Source organism: Malurus melanocephalus, unplaced genomic scaffold, assembly GCF_030028575.1.
Source record: "Malurus melanocephalus ecotype Western Australia unplaced genomic scaffold, MMel_1.1 scaffold_6, whole genome shotgun sequence".
Taxonomy (NCBI): domain Eukaryota; kingdom Metazoa; phylum Chordata; class Aves; order Passeriformes; family Maluridae; genus Malurus; species Malurus melanocephalus.
The window spans coordinates 903,182-920,629 of record NW_026623238.1 but is presented as its reverse complement, the minus strand read 5'-3'; the positions used below and the strand labels follow the sequence as shown (position 1 = coordinate 920,629).

Sequence of the window (17,448 nt, the reverse complement as noted above, 5' to 3'; positions counted from 1 at the left end):
GTGCACCAAAAACATGCTTTTTAAGAACAAAGACATAAACTAAGAGCAATAGCAGAGAACRCTTAAAATGCAAAAACTAAAGTTCAGATCTGTTTATTCTATCTCCTGAAAGCCACACATATGGTAAAAATTATTTGTCATATGGGAACATAGTATTATCAGAGCACCCCAGTCTATCAATGCTGTTCACAGAGGATATTTGAAGAACTTCAGAAAAAATCATARGAATACCAAAAGTTTTCCTAATTTTTCACTTAACTTTTAATGTTTGGAGTTTTTTTTTTATTTTGACAAGCAATTTAAACGCAATCTGTTTTATTTAAATACAATATGCAGCTGAAGTTCCTGAAAAAAATTTCAATTTCTGAAAGGTGCAGTCACCATAATTATTTTCAAAAGATGCTTTGTGTTTGATTTAATTTTCAAATAGCACTAAGGAATAAGATATTTGATGTATCAGATCTGGATTCTGAGTGAATTTTGATAGTGCTAACCTTCAGATAACAATTATCTACATTAATTTATGTTCATTAAAATTTACACTAAATATACCAGTGTGTCCAGTATCAATACAACTCGTTAGTTACATCAYAGTTTTATTACAAGGCACAAATAAATTTCAGTAACTCCCACATGCAGTCTGCAAATAGCTGGAAAGCAATACATTCCAACAACATTTCATGYTGTTTTATGTATTTCTTGGTATTTGTATTATTAAAAAAAATGAACAGGACACACAGATGTACTTATCACTGGAAAATGAGCAGTTACTTACAGCTCCTTCTTGATCAACATCAGCTCCCATCTGCAGCAGGTATTTCACACACTCCAAATGACCTTTCCTTGCTGCCCAAACCAGCGGGGTGGTTCCATACTGAAAGAACATTCACAACATTTTATCATGTTGCTTTTTGTATTTATTATCCCATGTATTTAGTATTTATCCTACACTTTATTGCTTTAGTTTTTACAAAAACATAATTTGATCTTGTGAATTAATACAAGCATTTGAAAAGCCACTTCAACTTTTCTTTTGTAGATGATAGCTGTAAGAATTATTTTTCTACACAACCTAGGATAGCAAGGTTTCCAACCCTTTCGATCATACTGTGGTAAAAAGCCCTTTCAAGCATAACAACTTACTCTAGCTTACACTAATTCTAATCTCACGGGCAAAATATAACAGCAAGTATTTTTCTAATCAAGAACTCACAGATTTCTATTTACAAGAAATTCATCAAATGTTACAGAAATTAAATGTTATAAAGGTATAACTCACTTTGTCAGAGCAGTTGACTTTAGCTCCATGCTGCAGTAAGAGATGTACTATATCGGAATGGCCCCGTCCTGCTGCCCAAATAATCGGATAAACACTGTATTGCTTAGAATTAAAAAACAAATAAATAATTATAGTCTCATGTATTTGAATTATTTTACATCAACAAAACAAGTCTCAATAGAAGTTAAGCCTGTAGAAGAAGGACTATACAGAAATAAATCCAACTACATTATCATCAATTGTTACCTAGCACATTGTGTTATGTAGGAAGATGTTCGTTCACTGTTTYGAATCAGTTTTGATTTATAATTCTTCAAACAAGCTTTGTAAATTCCCACCCTCATCTTAATAGGAATGTTTGTAAGGTAGAAAGGAAGCAACAGACAGCTATGCAATATCCSCAAGTAATCAGGACTGCAGAAGTTGTGCCATGCATGCAGACACTGCATATGTAAACGAAATCAAATCAATTATCACAGAGGCTGCTCCAGCCACTGGGGCTCTTCCTTCATTGCTCATTTTTGCCTCACACATGAGAACTGACTACAAACAAACTGTTCAGTGCCTACGCTTTTGTAGAAAACACTTATAAAAGGAACTAAATTCCAAAATCTTAGGGTTCTTTAATTCTCCAACATAAATGGTATATGTTCATATAATCTAAACTATTATGAAACAATTAAAGCATATTATGGTTTCTAAAAGGCACACATTAGTTACTCCATTAACTTCTACAGATGCAGAAAAATGACAGTTTTTATACAAGTAACATTCTATACCCAACTTATCTTTTCTATTATTTCCTCTCCTGAAAATTTGATTCTCAGGATGAGCTATACACCTATCTGCTTCAATTAAAAAAAATCTGAATTAATAAAAAAGCGAGTGGCAATCACACAGATTATTAAAGCAAGACTTTTATAAAATACAATGATTGTCATATTGCAAAAAAATGCAAAATAAGATGAGTGTACAACTTAGGACTTCAAACACTTGGGAGGGGGCAGCRTTTAAGACTAAACTTACCATTCCTGTGATGTTTGGATTTGCTCCTTTCTCAAGCAGCAGCTTTGCTACTTCAGTACGRCCTTTGTATGATGCCCACATCAGGGCAGTCCATCCTCCCTGGCAAGAAAAAACAAAGAAATGTAAAAGCTGAAAAATACTTAGAAATCTAACTAATAACTTTTATTTTCTTTTGCATTTGTCCTAAGACTATTTTGCAAATCCAGAATACAGTAAGGATGGACCACACATAATGTTGTAATTCTATTCATGTAGAATAAATAATAAGTTCCTGTATGAAAGTACTAATTTCTCACTATATGCAGAACTTGGGAAAACATTATGTCCTTAAGGCTACTGAACACTCAATTCAGATTTCAAATGCATATTAATCCAACTATAAGATTAATAAAAAAATAAACAAGGAACACACCACTATCCTAAAGTCTAGAATTTAAATCAATTCACATGGAAAGTTTACTTTTGATTTCTGTAATAGGGTGCAATGAAAGCAATTACTTTCAAACTACTATGGTGTGTTCATTTAAGTCTGCAGGAGACAATGAGGCTTCACTGCCTAAGGCATTTGACAGGTCAAGTAAACAAATTTATAAAGTAACAGTATGCCTCCAGTAACTGTAAGCACAATTTTTATTTATTTCTTTATAATACATTTTTAGAGATGTAAAAGATCCCTCTGACTGACAGAGGTCTAGAAATCAAGCACTTGGCCATATTAATATGCTTTAAACGAAAAATCTTGTTTAGTGAAGATGCCTCAGCCTTCAGAAAGAGTGGAATTTCCATTAAAGGAAGCACTTGAGCTGTTCCCTAGTGGTTTTCATACTCTAACTTAAACAGAACTAAATTAGCCCCTGCATGTACTAATTCCATCTTCTGTCAATGGAGATAGTTTATTGTCCTTCAGGGGCATCTAACCTTAGAAATGATTCAGCAGCTTTTCTAACTCTTTAAGTGGGCTGGACTGTAGCTTCCACTTTCCCACATAAAACTTTGGCAAGATGAATCAAAACAAATGTCAGGAGACWGAAAACAAGGACTGCTGTATGAACAGTAATGGTTGCCTAGGAAAAAAGTAAATACAGACAGGTATCTTCTGGGAAAGATAATATTTATTTTACCAGAATACTTAAAAAAACCCAAAATCCACAACCACCCAAAAAAAACCCAACAAAAAAAACCAAACCAACCCTCCTCCTGCAAAAAAATCTCACCCACACAAAACACACCCAAAAATCAAACTGTTCTTCAGTTTAGCTTTTTTCCAAAGCAAATTAAAGTGGGGGGAAAGGAGCCCTAGTTGCCTTTATTAACACTAAAGCAATCATTTCACAGGTGTAAAAAGCAATATTTAACTATATATTCTTTTCCACTTCAGCAGCACTGACTACATAAAGTAGAAAGGAAAGATCTTTCCTTAGTTTTATGGATTTAAAAAGCTCCAACTCGCAAAAGTGTTTTCTATTTTTTTTACACTAAGACAACACATACCAAATCCCGATGCTCCAAACTGACATTATGATTGAGTAGCTCTGCTACAATAGCTGCATGTCCTTCTTTAGCWGCTGAAATAAGAGCTGTCCAGTTATCCTAGAAAAAAAGGAAAAAATGTTATAAAGTAATATTCAATATTTCCATACAAGTAATCTTRTTTTTCAAGTGTTTAATCCACAACAGGAAACAGAGAAGCCCTTAAAATATCTCTCCTTTACAAAGAAAAAATAAAAGTACTAATAAAAAAAGTACTATAAAGTACTCACAGTGTGCCAGTTGTACATATGGAAATACAGAGCAACTGCACCAAATCACCCCTCCAATAATGTGCTCTCCTACCCAATATCTATCCCTTTCCACTCCTCAATTCACTGCAGATTATATTAATAAACATATGGAGGAAACAGCACCCCCAAAGRATTAGAGAATGAGATCAAGACATTGAAAACTGCTGAGAGGGGACGAGATGGTAATGAAGACCACAGAAAACAGAGGCAGTGGGTCTGACAGTGGGTGACAGCACCCAAGGGACTGCTATGCAGGGTAATCTGGACCACAGCTTTTCCCATTTACAGCTTCAGGAAGATACATATCCCCTTGCACCATGCTTATTTTCCCCCACTGCTCAAAGCTCATCCTGGTGCACTGATTTTTTTAAATGCTACACACTTATAAAATACAGCAACAGTTTATACAGTAGCTGTCCTTCCTAGAAGTATAGAAATTGTGATATTTATAGCAGTTAAAATGTTTCAAAACAATAGAGACATGGTTGGTTGGTTTTTGTTGTTTTGGGTATTTCAGGTGATACATTCCATAGCACACCTTTCCTGTATGTCCATACCACTACACTTAAACTAAGTGCAGAAGTAAAAAAAAAAACAATATCCTTTGCCTGTTTATCACTCTTCAATGGAATATACAGACTCTTCACCATTTTGGGCATCTTTAATCTGGAGTCAACCTCCTTCACTGAGGCATGAAGACAATTGATAAATTTGAAACCCTTCTCTGCCACTATTGTGGATTTCACCTGAAATAATCCTTTAATCTAAATTCACGCTAAGTATTTACAGGAAAAATACAAAAAACAAATTAAAAAAAAACAAGCAAACAAAAACCCCCCACAAATAAACAATAATTAAACCCACTGACATACTTCAACAACACTGAGATGAGCAAAATCACTTGGACCTCATGTTTGATGCTGTATTTCTCTATTCTAATTTCCCAGAAGAAACAGCACCAACACTCCCAAGAGATCAAGATGCTTTAAAAATCTGAGGACTTTTAAAGAGGCCCTACTCTTCATGAGGGCCCCAAGAAACACAAAAGCTAAGCAACTCTGAATAAAATTTCTCTTAGATGTCATAATTTTCCACCTGCTTTTTTCCCCCCCCGAGCTCAACACTAACCTAAATTCCCTTCATTTGCCTGCCCCTTTAAATTACTGGTTCTTCCACTGTTTTGTACCATCACATAAAGCACTAATACTTACTGCATCTTCCAAGTTGCAATTAGCTCCCTTCTTGAGAAGCTCCTGGACAATCTCTAAATTGCCTTGCTCAGCAGCCAACATAAGTGGAGTCTGGCCATTCTGAAATCAAAGTGACAGCAAAAGTGATGCATTGGGGAGTGATGAAAATGGCACACATTCTCACAAAACAAAAAGCCAGAAACTACAGAGCAACATTGTCTCCATATTTAACTGCCAGTGAGAAGGACTGATTTTCAAGCCACACAGCAAACTTGCAATAAAAATTAAGAATGTGGCATTAAATCCTGTCCCACAGGAGATTAAAAAAACAAAACAAAAAAACCCAAACATTTCAGACATTAAAAAGAGCTACCAAAAGAAAAAAAGTCACATTATTAAATATCCACCTTTCTGAATGATTTGCTCTCTGAAGACATCTCTACTACAATGTCAGTCACATTGTTAAAAAATTAATAAAGAAATAAATCTACTCTAGGAATCACAATGGCCATTAAAACATGCACACTGGTTCAGAGGAACAGCTGCTAAACCCTCGGAAAAAACAGGCAGGTTATATACCCCATTTTCATCTGAAAGCATATGAAATACAGACATCACTGCTGTCCTCTGCAACACGGGTTCTTTGCAGACCGTCTCATCCCAGGGAAGATGAARGATAGAAAGGCTGGTTTATTCACCTTCAGAAGTGTTTTAAAAATCAGTTAGAACCTGTCACCCTTCCATCAGACTACTTTTGTGTCAGCAAATTTCTGAGTTTCAATAGCTATGCATGATGAAAAGTAAAACTTCCAAAATTTTACAGTAYATTAATTAATTACAACAAGTTTTGMAYAAATCAAGCAAWTTTTTCCTGACCTCTCTTCTATTTTTTCCCTCTACCATACAGAAAACCCAAATTATCTAGTCTCTGAATAATGCAAAAGCTACATGTTAGGAGCTACATACCAGTAACTTCYCTGGAAAGAATAAAAACCAAAATACAGTAATATCACTAATCTCCATAAYTGAAACAAATAACAGTAAAGATACTTGATGAATCTTTCTGCTCTTTACACACACAAAATCACAGAAATGTATAGGTTCGTTCAAAAAATTTTTCTGGTCCATCACCTGTTTCCTAATTATATCTATAATKTAATTTTTCACAAAGAAAAATTATGCTCTCATGTAATTTTATGTTGTTATAACACACACTGTATACATTCCAAAGGACACCATTGCTTTTAGATTCTAACGTATATTTTGTATCAACAAGAAGTAATTTTTAGGTCAGGTCCTTAAAATAAAATGAATAAAAATGCTCAAAAAATCAAAAGGAAATAAAACTACTTTTTTGAAAAGAACTGCTCTCTTTGGAGGAGAAAACAGTCATAACTTTTACTCTTTAATGTATTCAAGTTAATAAATTGGAAATACACATGCCAAGCGATTTCAGAAATCCTGACTGACCACTCTGCCTTCTGTGATGACACTGGTCAGTGGATGAAGAGCTGAGACACTGTTTATGRCTTATCTAGCAAGGATTTCAACACTGTCAACAACCACACTGACTAATGAAGTACGGGCTGGACAAATGGACAGTGAGGTGGACTGAAACTGGCTGCACTGCTGGGCTCAGGTCACTGGGATCAGCAGTACAAAGTCTAGCTGGAGGCCAGTCACTAGTGAAGGGAATCAATACTGGGATCCTATTTAGCCCCTTCATTAAGGACTGGGGCAATGGGACAGARTGCACCCGCAGCACCTTTGCAGCCTGGTCAAAGTTGGGAGGAGTGGCTGACGCAGCAGATGCCTGCGCTGCCATCCAGAGGGACTCTGACAGGCTGGGCAGGCAGGAGCACAGGTCTCAGGTTTTGATATCCAGGGGGAACTGCAGTAAATCTCTGTGAAGAGAGGCTGGGATTGACCTGCACCAGACACAGGCAGTTCCTGTTGGCTCCAACCAACCAAGCCACCTCAGGACACAGCATAAGATAATCTACAGGGATCTCTTCCAAGTAGTGCTTTAGAAATACACAAAACCTCCTATTTTAGCCTGACCACTCATCTCACCTTCCTCTGAATAGTTACTGTTTTTATCACTCTGATTGTCTTCCACAAATGGATAACACAAAAGGATGATACAATCCMAATAAAACTATATCTGAGTAAGAAGAGGTTGTGGATGGTAAACTTATTCCCTCCTGTAGGAAGTGTCATACAGCTGCCAATTGGCTTTGGTTTTCTGAGACAGATGTAAAAGTTTCTATAGGGGTACAGAAAACATCCTTTCCTTTTTGTTAGAAGCCTCTCAAATGTACATAACGTTATCATGTTTTAGCAACCATCACAAAGATTTCACCAATACAGAAACAAAAGGTAATTACTATGTCTGTGATATCCAGATTAACTCTCAAAAGTTGCCCAAGAGTCTAGACAYTCCACAACAACTAAATGCCCATATTTCTCATACTCACATCAAGAATCTGCGATGTACTGTCTATCTGACTGTACATCACAGCTCAGTCTAAGCATTGGAATAACCAAATTACAAAGGAGCACACCTGCATTTTTTTAGGGAAATCAGTGGTGTCACCTTACAGATTAGTGCTCTTGCAGTCCGTGAGAGAATGGAAGATCAAGAAGCTCCTTCGTACCAAGAGCAGAAAGAAAGGCACATCAAAGGAAAGTGGAGGCTGTTGAGATCAAACTGTATCACATAAGGCAAGCATCTATCATTAGCTGTTAATTCACATGTCTTGTATGAGAAAGAAGAAATCATACAAGCAGAAGGACGTGCAGGGAAAAGGCAGAAAGGCTGAGACTTGCCCCACTTAACTAAAACTGATGATGTTAATGCAACAAAACGATCCATACACAAATTGACTGGGACATCCCAGTTTTTCTGGCAACTGACCGCAGTCAAGAAAAAAAGGGTTGGTAACAATGTGGGTGATCTAACCATTGGACAAGTCACTGCAGCTTGGGAGGTCTTGGCATCAACAAACTTTGGCTTGCCAGCAATCTTTYTTAGATCTCCAAAGGCATTCCCATTTTGTTATTTTCTTTTTACCCAAGAAGAAAAGATGTCTTGGCAGGACCAAAAYTGGAAACTGAATTGCACTCAAAGCCATTGAATTCCAAGGAAGAGCTAGCACTTAAAGAAACTTCTATCATTATACATATGGATCGTCCCTGCAAGGGGTTTAAAACTGATGCAAACCACACTTGTCTGTCTGCAGAAATGACCTTCTCCAATGCAACATATCAGAAGACTGAAAACATTAGGTATCAGGGAAATGATGTCTGCAAAAAGGGCAGTTAATGAAACCCAGGACTACATTCAGTCCCACCAATAAATGAAGAAAAATTTAGAAAAGAAGGTGAAGACAATGACACTGGATAAAATCAACACGATCTGTCTGGTTTCAGCCATGTTGTTGACAGGAATTGCCAGCAGACGGAACAGACTATTCYCCCTCTCAGATATGCTACATGCCAGGTGGTGAGGTTCATGTGTATGCTCTGAAATATAGAAATTCCCCCATCTCAAATACTTCAGCATATGTGCATACACAGCATGGAATGAATGTGCCAACAATGAAAGAAAACTGTCTTAATTGAAACCAGATCTAATAACTAGAGTAAGGCTAAATTCTGTATATTGTTTTTACATATGCACAATGCTCTTTGAGTTTGAGTAGTATACATAATTTTTGGACTTCTTTCCAAGAAAACATTCTYTCCATCTTATGGAGATTTGAAAAATTGATCAAAATAACAGATTCTGAATAATTCTCATATAAAATCCCTACTGTGTATCAAGACTTCATGTACTTCTGGTAATCTCTAGACCTCCTTCCTGGATCCATATTTTTTCATCTAGGTGAGCATATGCTCAGGCAAATTGCAATATATGCTCCTATTTGGATTGTTTAACAAAGTATCGCGTGACTGAAAACCAGGATGTGAGGCAAGGGCTATCATCATATCAGGTTTCACCCCAAAATGAAAGGGCATATGCTTCTGAATCTGTGAACTAAGAAATAATTCTTAGCTGCAGAAATGCAGGTATAAAGTCTACTMACAAAGTAAGGGTGGAGGTGTGTTTTCCAGCTCAGAACACTCAAGAAAGCAAATACTATGAAAGATGCTGAGGTGCTGACAGACTGAAAACACAGTATGCAGGTTACRCAAAGATAAGCAATTACCTCAAAATAAAACTGAAATTTAAATTTAAATAACCAGTGTGATCTCACTAATAGTCCATTCTGTAACTAATAAACTGCAATGTGAAACTGACCTTTTAAAATATCATCTTACCTCATTTCTCTCATCGACATCCCTGCATTTCTCAAGAAGCGCTTTCAGAGCAGGAACGTTTCCTTCTTCTACATAGGTCAACAGACTCTGACTCATCAGACTTGCCATCTTCACACAGTATTTAAAATGCTTCTATATAACAAAGCTTACCTATATTTCAGGAAAGGAAAAAACCAGCAAAGCGTAAGTAACACCTATGAGATTTGACATGAGAAAGCATGTATTATATATGCTAATAAGTTATCAGATGGGTAAAAACACCTGCCATTCTCCTCAAAAAAACACTGGTGGAGACATGCATTAATATGCACTACATTTCCATGAAGTCTTAATTCTTTCTAGTTCTTAGAAAATTACAGAAATTATTGTAACTGCTGTGTCTTGTCTAAATAATTATTTTGAATGGAATGCACAGTAGTTCCTGTATATACAGCATTACAGGAATATCTGTAAATGTTACATACTTTATATATACTATTTACTTACAATATAACCCTTATCCTTTATGTGCATAAGCAGAGCATTAAAATTAATAAGCATTACAAAATACAGTGATTCTATCTAAACTGCAGCCATATGGAACTCCGAGAAACACCATTTACTAAATCAATTATCACCAACTTTATGCAGACATGCCTGCACGTGATGGCACGTTGTTAACTCGCCGGTCAAATTTTACATGACTTCTGTTAATTGATCATGCTTTCAACCTCTAACATGCAAGACAGCAAAGGTTTTACTTTTTTAAAGCAGACCATTAAGAACCATTTCAGACCTCCTAAAAAGTTGTGCCCAGTAAGTTCAAAGTACCAGTAGCATTATTGTGCCAAATTTATAGACATATGGCAACAGAACCTGAGCCACTAAATTAATTTTCACTAGATATTGAACAGGTCGTGGGGCTAAATACAAAACTCTACCAACCTTTCACACCTTTCTCCTTATGAGTGGCTGACGTGATCATGCTCTCTGGTGTTTTCTTGTAAGAGCAGAAGAAAACCTCCAGTTTAGCATTAGCTAAAGCCTAAGGCTTAGGCCATTCTCTTGCAGGGAGAAGCCAATGACTAATAGCTTTCCCAGGCAAATGTTCTTACTTTTATTCTCAAATCAAAGCAGACAGTGAATTTTTCCACATTTCCAACTGAAGTGGACCAAAAAGAGATGAGAGRAAGCCAGCAAGAACTTCACCATGCTTAGCACAGAGAAGTTTAGATTTAAATATTTAATTCAAATAATCCAGTCCTTCTCTAAATTACTTACGTAGTCTGCAACAGTTTTACGCCATCCTTTCTTCTTTACCAAGTAAGTATATAAAATCCTACACAGTGTTGTCAGGATATGTTAGAGCCTGAGCTCACCTACAGCACTGCAGCCATCAGATGAGCCACATACAGAAATGCCTTGCTCAAGGCATTAACACCTCAGTTAAGATGACAGCAACTCTTCGTTCAAATGAAACTGAGGTGCACATGAATGTCTAGTGACAAAGAAACTACAGAGATTGTTTWAAACCCATACTTAAAACCAGTAAAAAAAATAAATCTAGTTTTGACATGTAAAGCCCAGTAGCAGTTTTCGTAGGCACTGCCCAAGCAGCCAGTCTGTCTCACAAGAAAGCTATAAATAAACTAAGAACACAAAAGGACTGTCACATTTACCATACAGTTAAATTACCATCAAAGGGGTAAGCAGCACAACCGTGGTGTTAAGCATTTATCGTCATTTTTTTCAGTAGRAGGAAGAGCCAATTTGAGAGGCTGCAAACTTGAAAACAAAAAACCCACAAAACCACGCCAAAAATTAAAGGCTTGAAAAGAAACAGTGATTTTACTGAGTCAGTGTGGACACACTGGCTCCTACTGCCATTTCAGACATAAAAATACCAGGATAGTTAGCATCTTGCCTGGCATCCAGCTGCCAGTTCAGAACAGCCCATCTCCCTTGCAGCCTGAGCAACATCTTAGAGCCCTATGCAGGTATCTCAGATATTTGCAGGCACCTAAAATGATATTAGATATTCACATGCATCTGTATTCCTCCCATTATTTTTTTACATATGACAACAGAAGTCCATGAAATGCGACCACTGCAAGCGCCACTGCCACCACACTCATTTTCTGATTTTCCCATGCAGTCTCACAACTTCCCTCCTCTAGCTTCARTCCCCATGCTATTTTCCATACCAAATTTCTATACTAGATTGGAAACTGTATTAAGAACATCCCCAAAACATGATTAAAAATATATCACCACATAAATCTCTGTGGTTGCTATCAAAATTTCACCAATTAATTCTCAGCTGGTGTGAGAAGAAAGAAAGTATTCAGCATTGCTTTTTCCTCAAAGTAAGGATCTTCCCTTGATGTTCCCTATGGGCGTATTTCCAAAAGGCAGAGGCAGCCCTGCTACACTGTAGATAAGCATCCTGCTTCAGAAATACCAGTTAGTGACAGTGCAGCTTCTGCCTTCATGCAGAGCTGAATCCTTAGAGACAACTTAAACCTTTGACAAACAGCAAAACACCTGATGCCAATGAATGTGCCTAGAGATGTGTTTATAAACTCCATGTTAATATCACTTTTATAAAATGAAAGAAGATTTATACTGGTGAACCATCTTCAAGAATATTAACATTTCTTGTCCCCTACGCTTTACTGTCACATCATATCTACTTCTTAGAATTAATAACAGTCTATTTTATAAAAACAAGAATCCCAAAATCAACTATTATTAGCATGCATTTTATATCCTCGTGCTTATAATTGCCCCTTTTAAGGCAAGCTCGTTACATCACGCAAAAGATTAACATCATTGGAGGGCTTTAGGAAAGSACAATTTTGGGACAACAACAACCACCCTTTTTTTGGGACAAAAGAAACCTCCCTACCACTCTGGAAACAAAGATAAATTAAAAAAGGGTGGCAGTAAGATTTTTGGAAACATTGCTTTATTTATTCCCCACCAAGAACAAAGAACATGCCCAAAATAGGCCTGAATTGGTCTGTTCATGATACTTTCACTCATGACAGGAAGTCAACATCAATTGACCACAGCCACAGTCAACCTTTCTATTAAATAATATTTTTGTTATTATGTTATTAAAATTAGGCATTGTACTCAAAGTCCATATGGGTGCAAGTCACTAAAGTGCAAATGCTTCCAATGCTTCAGATTTCTTTGAAATAATCATAAAAACTGAAGCAAGAGTCTGAGGAACAGTCTCCAGCTAAAGAATTCTATTCTGGCCCCTCTAATGAAAAAGCTCCTGAAATGTACCATCATACCATTTTCAAACAACCCAGAATAAAAGGAAAACTCTAAGGCTTCCCTTGACTAAATTTAAGGATGAGAACTTAATCCCTGCCAAATTTCATAAATATAGTGCAAAACCAGTATCATTAATGAACATCCTATACATAAATGGTCCTTAATTGCTCAATTACCGTGTTTACTTTTTCTGTGACAAAGCAGAAGTATTTTCACAATCTATAACAAAAATTTCCATTAAAACTGAGATTTCATTCAGAAAACAATCCCTTTTCCAGTAAGGATTGATGCTATTATTTTTCTCTCTCACSTAAGTGAACCAATTTCCAATGCACAAATCTGTACTTCGTTCAGAATCCAAACTTTCAAGCTTGGAAATCTCACAATGTCCTCGGGCAGCAAATCCTGGTATTTTATAAAACTAACAACACACCAAGAACTATGAAAATATRTAAATTGCACAAATGCTCAGGTGAAGGCAATGTTTGCACAGGGATTAACTTGTGTTTGTAAGGCTCTCAGATCCTGAGCTGAAGCAGACTTGCATTTATCACTATTTTGGAAAGACTGCAAAAATTTGTCAATTTACAAAAATATAGTTTCTCTCAACAGCACCAATATTGACAGCAGAGGTCCTGATAACTCAAATTGGGAGGTATTTTATGTATTCTCAGAATCTCTTATCAGTTCCTAACTATATAACAAATGTTATTACGCACTAAATTTTCCAACTATCTACATAGCCCTTCCCCATGGTTTTTTTTTTTTTAAATTGTGTAGTGATCTTTTATGAATAAATATCAAAATTGGTCACCACTAACATTATTGAGACTACTTACTGAAAACAAAACYAAAAAAGGAAGTCAAGATAGTAATGACATTAAATTAATTCTTCACATCATACAATGAAAAGAACTGTTTTTAATGCTTCCTTCCATTTCCAGACACAAAAGCCACCTTCCCAACATGCAACACTGTGGCAGATCTTTCAGCTAACTGTAAAAGGAAATAATTACCAGGCTGCTGAAATCTGAGCACGTACAAACAACTSAAATGTGTAAATATGCAGCATTTCAGCCTTAAGAACTGGAAACACCATCTTTTCAAATCAGAATTTTAAAAATGTGAAGCACAAGAATTGTACACATGATGYTTATTAGAAAAAATTAACAGTCAGTTTTATATTGTCAGCCGTTTTTATGTTTTATGGTAGCATAAGGAAATGAAAAACATGCTGATACATCACCTTTACTCACACCACACAGAATCTTGCTAACACAAGCACTACCCAGCCTTTGCGACACCTTATTGCAATCCCTTCCTAAACAGATATACTTCTTAAACATGAAGAGATCACAAGTCAAGCATCACATGAAGCAGCAAATATTTTAAAATATTCTTTCTATTGGGACTGAGTCAACCAGGACTCTGTTTAGAGAACAAATTTTCAAGAAAGCTGAAGTGAGTCTCTAAAAATATTAATTTCTGGTATTCAGAGTCAGAGAGAAATAACAAATCTAAGTCTCCATAAGTAGTCTACACCCACACCTCTTCTCCAGAGTCTGAAATTCCAGTGTGACTAATGACCTTATGCTGTATTTCTGCTTTTCCTTATTTATATCTGGGAACATTTTTTTCAATTTTTTAACCACATTTCTGGTATCCAGGTGAGAAGCACTATAATAAATTGCCTTAATTTTTGTTTCTTTATCACAAAGAATAAAACAGTGTAGATCAAAAATATTAAAAGACACAAATAATGAATTACAGCTAGACACACAGATATTCTTATTTTGAAACCCAAAATCAATATAACAAAAAAAAATGCACAAAAGGAGGTCTCTATGGCTGTAAMTATTCTAACTGCACACAGTCAAAAGTATGGGAAACTGGTGATACACAAGTCCTTCTTTTCTACCTTGTGCACTCAAGGCAACAGCYATTTCCAAAATAGTAGTGTTGGATTTTGTTTTTTTTTTTTTAATAAAACCAAGGAGACCGGGGATTACATACAAAAAGACTAGAAAGATGTAAATACATTTTTAAAATACAGTGCTGGTTGTCAGCTGGTAGCAGCTATTACRTATACCTATGTTTCTACCCTGGTTAAAAAATCAGTTAAAATAAAGTATGAAGTATCTGATAACAGGATTTATACTTTATCAAAAAAATCCGTCCACCTTCAAGACAAAATTTAAATATGGTCAATGAAAGTAACATATTGCTGGGGACATSTGAATTCTAAGAGAAAATTCAATTCTGAAACAAAATAAAAAATGCTCAGTCCTGCAAATTGCTATTTCAGGTTTTAAATGCAAAATAATAAAAGAAAAATAAATAAAAATAAAATAAAAGAAAGCAAACAGAAACAGTTACCAATACTTAAGGGTTTGTTTTTTTTAATGATACTAACCAACATAAATCAATTGTCAAAACCTGTATAAAACACACAACAGCAGAAGAAAGTCTGCAACATCACCCTACACAGTCTCATATGGCCAACACGTTTTTCTGTATCATGAAATCAGGGGTTTGTTAGTCACAGACACAAGTCCCATGACAAAAATCTAACTTTTAGAGGGCTTCCACTTAWGAAAAAAGTGAATTGTGAGATGTAGAACTTTAAATTAATAAGGCACCATTTCATAAGCTGTGGACACRGAATTTCAAGCAGATTTTAATTTCTTAATAATAAATTTATTTTAAATAAACATTGTTGCAKAACAAAGAATAGATGCCTATCCAGTACACAAAAAGATGGGATTTCTTACACATTCTGATCTCAGAATAAGGTCTTCTGGTTTTCTTTCCATTTCTTTATTATTTGATGTGAGGGGGAGGAGTGTCAGGTAATTAATCAGGTAAAAATTAAAAAACCTTTCCAGCAGAAGACATTTACAGTATTATTCCCCCCATTAATCATTGCCCAAATGTTACAGGGAGGAAATCACTTTTCCAACCAATTTTTAAGCATATATGAGAAGTGCCAAAGACCTTTAAGAGATTTTGCTACTCTTTCAGTGATGTCCTTCCTGTGGCAGGACCTGAAGCAATGGGCAGAAACTGAAACACAGAAACAATCAAGCTGGAAAAGGCCTCTGAGAGATCAYTGARTCCAACCTATGATGGAACATCATTACATCAACTAGACCATGGCACTAAATGGTCTTCCCTTAAACACCTCCAAGGGTCAGTGAYTCTCTGGGCAATCCATTCCAATGTCTAACCACTCTTTCTCAGAAGAAATTCTTCCTAATACCCAAACTAAACCTCCCCGGCACAGCTTGAGGCTACATCCTCTTGTGCTACTGCTTACTACCTGGGAGAAGAGGCTCATGCCCATTTGACTACAACCTCCTTTCAGGCAGCTGTAGAGAGTGATAATGCCACTCCTGAGCCTCCTTTTCTTCCAGGCTAAACWTCCCCAGCACTCCTTCGGCCGCTCCTCACAGAACTTGTTCTCCAGCCCCTTCACCAGCTTCGCTGCCCTTCTCTGATTCAAATGAACATCGTGTCTGAACATCAGGAAACACTTTATTACTGTAAGAGTGACCCAGCGCTGGCACAGGCTCCCCAGAATTGGGGAGTCTCCCTCCCTGGAGACACATAAAAGCCCTCTGGGCACGGTCCTAGCAATCCACTCTTGTCCCTACTTGAAAAGGGTTAGACTCTGTGACCTGGGCAGGTCCCTCTCAACATCAACAATTCTGTTATTCTTCACCTTSGACATTAGATGCCAAAAACTTTCCGGACGGGTCGAATCCTTATCTACCCTTCCCGAGTCAACATGAGATGAACCACAATAGAAGAGGCTCCCCCAGCCACGGGACTGGTTTGACAGGGACCCCGGCGGTGACACGGACCGGCGCGGTGCTTTACCCACGGTGGGTGCCCCCTCAGCCGCACAGCGAGYCCGCTCCGCCCCGCACACGGCGCCGCCGGAGCCCGGGGATGCCCAGGGAGGAGCGGAGCGGGCGCGGCGCCGCTCCCGACCCGCGGCCCTGCACTGAGGGGACAGAGGCGTGCGGGGACCGGGCCTCCGAGACACGGCAGCCACGAATCACCCGAGCCCAGCGCTCCCCCTCRGCCCGCCGGGAGCGGCCCCGCTGCGCTCTTTGTGTGGCAGAGGGAGCGCCACTTCCCCCACAGCCCGTGCCCTTCCGCTGCCCTTCCGCGCCCCGCCYGCGCCCCCCGCCTGCCCGCCGCCACTCACCCGCGGCGGGGCACACTCGGCCCTGCAGCGGCTCCGGGGCCCAGCCGGAGCCTGGCACGGACGGAGGCAGCGGCCCCGAGCGCTGCTCAGCTCGGCCCGGCAGCGCCCGCCATCTTCCGCCGCTGCACTCCGCCCGCCCGGGCCGTGACGCGGGGGCGGCTCCGCCCGCTCCGGCCGCGCCCATCGCCGCGGGCAGCAGCAGCAGCGGGCGGGGAACGGCCCTGCCCGGGGAACAGCACTGCCCGGGGAGCGGCACTGCCCGGGGAACGGCACTGCCCGGGGAACGGCACTGCCCGGGGAACGGCACTGCCCGGGGAACGGCACTGCCCGGGGAACGGCCCTGCCCGGGGAACGGCACTGCCCGGGGAA

The 17,448-nt window shown here is 38.3% G+C and overlaps 1 protein-coding gene across 2 annotated transcripts in view; it reads right to left on the bottom strand.

Moving 5' to 3' along the window:
• The window catches only part of KIDINS220 (kinase D interacting substrate 220), a 75,243-nt gene extending 58,021 nt beyond the window's left edge, over positions 1 to 17,222 (bottom strand). For both annotated transcript variants that reach the window (XM_057371592.1, XM_057371600.1), the window contains exons 1-7: positions 17,080 to 17,222; positions 9,600 to 9,749; positions 5,298 to 5,396; positions 3,797 to 3,895; positions 2,306 to 2,404; positions 1,280 to 1,381; positions 776 to 874 (exon numbers count right to left, since the gene is read on the bottom strand). In XM_057371592.1, coding sequence (XP_057227575.1) covers positions 776 to 874; positions 1,280 to 1,381; positions 2,306 to 2,404; positions 3,797 to 3,895; positions 5,298 to 5,396; positions 9,600 to 9,707 — 606 coding nt within the window. In that variant the 5' untranslated portion in view covers positions 9,708 to 9,749; positions 17,080 to 17,222. The remainder of the gene's footprint in view (positions 1 to 775; positions 875 to 1,279; positions 1,382 to 2,305; positions 2,405 to 3,796; positions 3,896 to 5,297; positions 5,397 to 9,599; positions 9,750 to 17,079) is intronic.
• Between the last annotated feature and the right edge of the window lie 226 nt (positions 17,223 to 17,448).